The sequence below is a fragment of the Pecten maximus genome, chromosome 18 (genome assembly GCF_902652985.1).
Source record: "Pecten maximus chromosome 18, xPecMax1.1, whole genome shotgun sequence".
NCBI lineage: Eukaryota > Metazoa > Mollusca > Bivalvia > Pectinida > Pectinidae > Pecten > Pecten maximus.
Window position 1 is genome coordinate 5682616 of NC_047032.1, and position 6425 is coordinate 5689040.

Below are 6425 nucleotides of genomic sequence, written 5' to 3' on the forward strand. Positions count from 1 at the left end.
GAGATCAATAATTCAACAACACTCAATGTGAAGACATGGTGTACATGTTCTCTGGTTTTTTTGAAGGTGGTTCTCTTTTCTGATGAAATACGAGTAGTAGGACTCTACATGGAAGTACTAGTGCATCAATGACTTCAGATTATATCAGTTCGGAGACATTTATTTCATGTTAACACCAGGACAATTTTGTTTAAATAAATTTTAAATGCAGACATTCTTGCCGCAGGAAAGCATTGATTCTCTTTCCAGAATTAGTAGTCAGGAGATATTACAACTACAACAATCTACTAAGGATGATGCAGATTGATGATTTAAAATCACATTGTCACATACATGTACAATACTGCACATCCTTCTCAGTTGACCTTGCAAAAGATTAATCTGAAAAAAATCAATCAAGCTTAAATATGACTATATAGAATAATCAATACTTTGAAGAGAGTTAAATTGAGGTGTGACTCATGATGGCTGTTCCTATTATAAGGCATGAAAAAGGGATTACTAGAGCAAATCATATCTTAGTATGAAAAGATATTAACACGAGGTGAATGTCTTCCTTTTTCTAAAGCAGATTAAATAGGATCAGAATGTGGACAGGGTTAGAAGTCTAAAAGTGTTGGAGAACCAGAGCTCGGGGCAAATATATGTGTGTTATTTCAGGATAAACAGCCGTTCAATGCCCTATAAATTCAAACTTATTTTAAATAGGAACAAGGCCTCCACTTCCAGGTTAAATTCCAATACAATCAGAGAATCTAATTCTTTCTGGCAGAATTTGCACATTGAGATCAGCAGTCCTAGAGCTTTAAGTAGATTATCAGTGTTTACTTAGAAGACTGAAATAGGATTAATCCTGTTGTCCTTTGTTAAATCTGTTAATCCTGTTGTCTATTTCCTTTGTTCAATCTGTTTATAATGTAATGATTAAACATACCATCATAATGATAAAATATTTCAAATTGAAGATGGGTTTGCAGAAACATGATCTGAGTATCATTTGACTTTCAAATTTTGTGAAAGGGGAATTTCTGAGGGTCCACGACCGTCCAGTTAATGCTCTAGATTTATTACATGTAAATTTTTCTCAAAAACATGCATATGCATACTCTGGCTTCTTTTCACAGAACTGATAAAACAACAAATCCAAACATTTTCAATCTGATTTGAAGGGAAATAATTGTAATTCTCTGAAAAAAAACAACATTTTTCCATAAATCTCTTATCACTATCTATAAAGATTTGGATAACTTTGAGTACAATTCTTTTAATGAAACAGTTGCAGAAATTCCAGCTGCCAAGTATGCTGAATCGATGCTCAATTTTGAATATAGTTGGATGGGGCATGTACACATGAATTTGACAGCATAAGAGGCTACAAAGCCCAATTATCATGTTGTCATAAAAAATCATACAGCCCCTCCCCTGAAATTAAATTACAAATTGTACTCTATGAAGAATGCATCAATTGCATTACGATACTTTTTATTTGTTTGAATTATAACATTTTTAACATGATCATCAAATACACAATGAATGTATAGATATCAGGGTTTGAACTAAGTTTGTCAGAATGCGAGTGGATTCATTTCCAGATTGACATCTCTTTGGTTTAAATGAAATTACAGAAAATAACTAGCTTCTTTCATTTTCTGTGTTTAAATCTATGATGAAACCACTGTATATGATCACCATCAATGTGAAATTTACCAATAATTCCTGAATGAACCAAGGCCATGAAGCTGTTGTGTGTCAATTAAGCTAACAAGGCCAAGTCTGGATTAGTGAAGCCACTTCTCATCTCACCACTCAGTTGATAGGAGATGACCAATGTCAGCTAATTAACAACACCTGAATCTACCTTTCATCTCAATGGATCCAGGGTGTACCATAGAAAACACTGGTGGAACTAACACAACTAGAAGCCACTTCCCCATCCATGGCCAGATGACAGAGTAAGTTAACAATGCTTGGAATTACCCCATATCGATCAGTCACCTGTGTACTTCCATATCCCATTCAAACTAACAATACCTGGTTGGAGACACATTCTAGTCATCACCAAATTCAATAAGACCTCACATATTTGACAGCATACCACTGTACATCATAGGCTATAGCATGTAGGTGACTGGGCACAACAACAATCAGGTATGTCTTTACCTGTGACTGTCCCTACAATAGCCACAAGGCAGCTTCTAATCACATCACCTGGTGGCCATACATAAAGTAAGACAGAATTATACGGATACTCCCACTCAAGTCAGTATAAGTAATTAATCTATATGCTGTGTGTGTATGTTCCACCACTTCAAAAGGTTATGTAGTAGAAATTTATTTCTAAATAAGATAGATGGAAAAAAAACAAGAAGTTACACATATAATTGCACTAGGAAATGTTCAATCAAAAATTCAATCAATATCAATGAGGCTTTAGATGTCAATTTGAAACTTCAAGTAAATAAACTTTATTATTACTGAAGTTTAGTTCAATCATGAACTCTCCATATTTATATTGCTTTTCAGTCCCTAATGATATATATTCTGTCTTTATAAATATGGCCATTTTCAGCCTATTTCCAATAATAGACATTCAAAGACAAAGAACTTAGTTTCTTTTCTTTTACAAATTTATTCCAGTTTCCTTAGTAAAAAGACATCATTCTTTGGCATTTTCCTTACTTTGAAAACATCCAATATTTTCATAGTCATCTGTTTTTATTTTGTATGGTTTTAAAACAATATGGAATATACTATACAGTATAGATGACTATAAACAATGGTGCTGATATATTATAACTACACTGATTATTTGTTCTGGGCAATTTTTAAGGTCCTTATTTGTTTGTTTCAGCTAATCATACACTAATATATGGATACAAAAATACTTAGTGGTTTGAGACTAAATTAGTTAAATTGGAGTTTGGAGTGGTTATAATAGTGTCAAGGCTTCAGTTACACATAAAGCCAGTTGTTATCTATTTCGTAAATTAAAGAGAGATACATATGGTACACAAGAAAACCAGCAAGAGTAACAAGATTCTGCTAGCCTATAAAACAAAGTCTAGAAATAACAAAGATATTCAGATCAAATAGAAAACTGTAACATTTTTATGTTAAGGTTGGTAATTTCATATAAAGGCAGCTAGACTATTGTTCACAAATGTCTTAAAAGCTAAATATAATAAGACATTCTGATCAAAAGTTTCCCTTTGTCTAGCAGGTACAGAAAAAAAAAATTCATGTTAATATTATTAAGTTAGGAAAGAAGAAAGAAATAAAGATTTTAAAATAATTATTATTAGCAACACTTTCCAATCAAGTCTACAGAAACATTCAAAATTTAATCTTATTTTCATGAGGAAAATACATGTTAACTCTTCCTAGATAACAATGTATACGTAGTGCCAATAGTTTTATAGACAAACACCAGAAAGGAATGTTTAGCTTTATTATTTGATTGACAAGAATTCATGATCAAGGAAATCTGGTGATTGTTATGGCCTATAATACAATGAGTATCTTTATATCAACGAAAAATCCTAATTCAAATCATTATGGGATTCACACTTACTTCCTCAATGATTCAATTCAATTAAAAAATTATTTTATTATTCCAAATATATACAAATACATGTTCAATATACATACAATCAATAAACATAATTATATTAGAAATTTAAATGTTATTATTATCATTTGTTAAGTTTTATTTTAAATATTTATATATATATGAAATAATAGGATCAGACAACAGGATTAATACTTCAATAATTGAATTGCTGATCAAAGTCTAAACAGTACCAGCGTGTGCATGTGTATTACTCTGAAGTGGACATTGTACACTTTAACACTGTAGTGCCTAATTTCCTGTCATATGATTTACTTAAAAATAAAAAAAATGAAAACTCAAGTTTTATGAAATGGCATTATAATACTAGATTGATCAAATCATATTAAGCACTGATTTGTACCATTTCTTAAAGTCGATGTTAGTCAAGCTATGCAGTAACATTCAATTTAGGGTAAGCTGACAATTTCTTTCTGGGTCTCTCTAGTATTTCTGGTATTGTGAATCATTGGGAAAACACAAATCAACAATTGAAATGAAAATTTTACTTTTTTTTAAAAGCCAGGAATATATTGGGTTTTGTATACGTAGACGTTATAAAAAAAATCTACATTACCCTTGATCATATATAAATCCTCCCATCTATGATTTTTATACTTGTCTATTTCATTCTCAGAGTAACTTGATAAAACTACTACTATCACTTCATGTCAAATACTCTTCAGTCCTTCCTATGGAAATCGTTTCCGATGAATCATCAGACATATGCACACACACAAATCATCGTGTTCTCTTTGACCCTTTCGCACGAATGTGTATTCCAATATACGACACAGTCGTCAATACAGAAAACTCAATAAATATTCTTCTAAGATTCAATTGATCACTAACCTGAAAGAAAGTTGCAACACAAGATATCAGCCTTACCTTGGTGAAAAAAATAGTGTCAACAGACCCAGATACCCACCGGGCGAGGGGGAATACACAAACATGTTTACATCCAAACCGAGCTGCTCTGACCATTATCGTAAACAAATCAACAACAAATATGACTTGAAAATATGTATGAGATATGTTTAATCCATTCTGATTCGTATATCAGGGATTTTTCGTTCGTGTTGTGAACACCAGTGTAGCACTAATCATTCAAACAACATAGTGTTGGTGGTGTATTCCAGTGCCCCGATATAGAATGTCTGTTGTGCACTTACCTTGAAATTGGCGGTGCAGCTGCCCAATATAAGCACTGCCACCGTCAGAAAGAGTAACTTCCAACTCATCACACCCCTTTACACTCTCTGTCTGGTTAAAATACTCCAAATAAAACGAAATAAGATAAAAATAGAGGTCCGAACGAACTGGTACAATAACGGCACTACTAAATCCCACACGGCTTTTTCCTGGCTTCCGGAACTACATTACTTCCATCATGAAATATTAATCCGCCTTTGTAAGTAACGAAGTTATTTCTTTTAGGGTTGGTGTAGGATTAATCTACTATCAGTGTTTTGTTTGCGACCGCACAACTATATCGTTCAGTTATCTAATTTGTTGTGATTCACAGACCTGGGAGTTTGTTGTTAAATAATGACGGACTATTTTCATGCGCATTGTTTGTTTTGGATTTTTTCTTTGCAATTTTACGTCACTTCCGTATTCGATACCCGAAGAATGTCATTCACCAAAGGGAACCCGAAGGCATTTTTAATGTTCTTCATATCAGTGTGATATATACCCTTAATTACGTATTGTTTAAATGTGTGATTTGTTTTCTTGGTCATTTAATGAACAATGTTTCAAGAATGGTTTAATGGATCACGAAAGAAATTAGTTTGATGAAACTGGAGCAGGTGCCCGTCCCCATAGATGCCTCTTGTGTACCCGTTATGCCCACGTGGGTTTTATAACTAGAAACCCAAACCGAAATAACAACTTTGATACATCCTTAATGACGTAGTATATGCCTATTTGCTATTTCCACTGTGGCATCCCAACGTTTTCTCGACCAATCGTAAATAGGTTTAGATTTTTTTTAATGACACGAGGGTAATCCTGATATATTTATAACTTTGCTAGGTATATGAAAATTAATACCGATTAATTAATCGATAAAATGTGTGGTATTGCAATATCTAATATATGACGTATATGAATTAAAACAGCGATACGAAACTAGTTATGATAATATACATACGTGTATATATAGAAACGAGTAGGTGTATTTAAAACGAAAATAGACTTTCATTATCCTAATTTTAAAATTATAATTATAAATTAAAATTTCAAAATAAAAAAAAACCTTGGTCATGTCCAATTGTTATTAATCAATGGAGTAATATGTCGATCCAGTACTTAACCACATTAAATATATCTTATTTATTATACAATATATCGCATTTCTTTAATATATGTTTTATATTAAATAATGAAATTGTATAATATATTTTGATTTTCTTTAGAAGATGTTATCTTATACATCACGGACTTCGATCTCATTTAAATCAATATATAGAAATTATTAGGCGCATTTAAAACGAAAATCTACATTTTCGAAATGAATATAAAAATTGGTAATTATTTGTAATTACGTTTCAAGCCACATTTAACACATCATTTCTACCCCCGCTCCAAATTTTAAGTACAATCAAGAACTTGAACAAGGAGCTTGGCACAGACAACTCCGCTGTTTATATGTATATGTTTGTGTGTGCGCGCATGTGCATGTGTGAATTCTGAGTATTTATTCGGACAAGGGTTGGAAATACAAAAAAATATGTATGTGTCAAACTCCTGTGCTATGAACCCGATCTATTTAATTAGCAGCGCTACGTGACCAAGGGATCGCTGGTTCGAGTCC

At 32.4% G+C, this 6425-nt stretch overlaps 1 protein-coding gene across 3 annotated transcripts in view; it reads right to left on the reverse strand.

Moving 5' to 3' along the window:
* LOC117316581 overlaps positions 1-5010 on the reverse strand; it is an 89006-nt gene extending 83996 nt beyond the window's left edge. Inside the window, exon 1 of one of the 3 annotated variants that reach the window (XM_033871243.1) lies at positions 4780-5010. In XM_033871243.1, coding sequence (XP_033727134.1) covers positions 4780-4848 — 69 coding nt within the window. In that variant the 5' untranslated portion in view covers positions 4849-5010. The remainder of the gene's footprint in view (positions 1-4779) is intronic. The other 2 variants (XM_033871242.1, XM_033871241.1) reach the window with 2 other exon arrangements.
* Positions 5011-6425: the final 1415 nt, after the last annotated feature.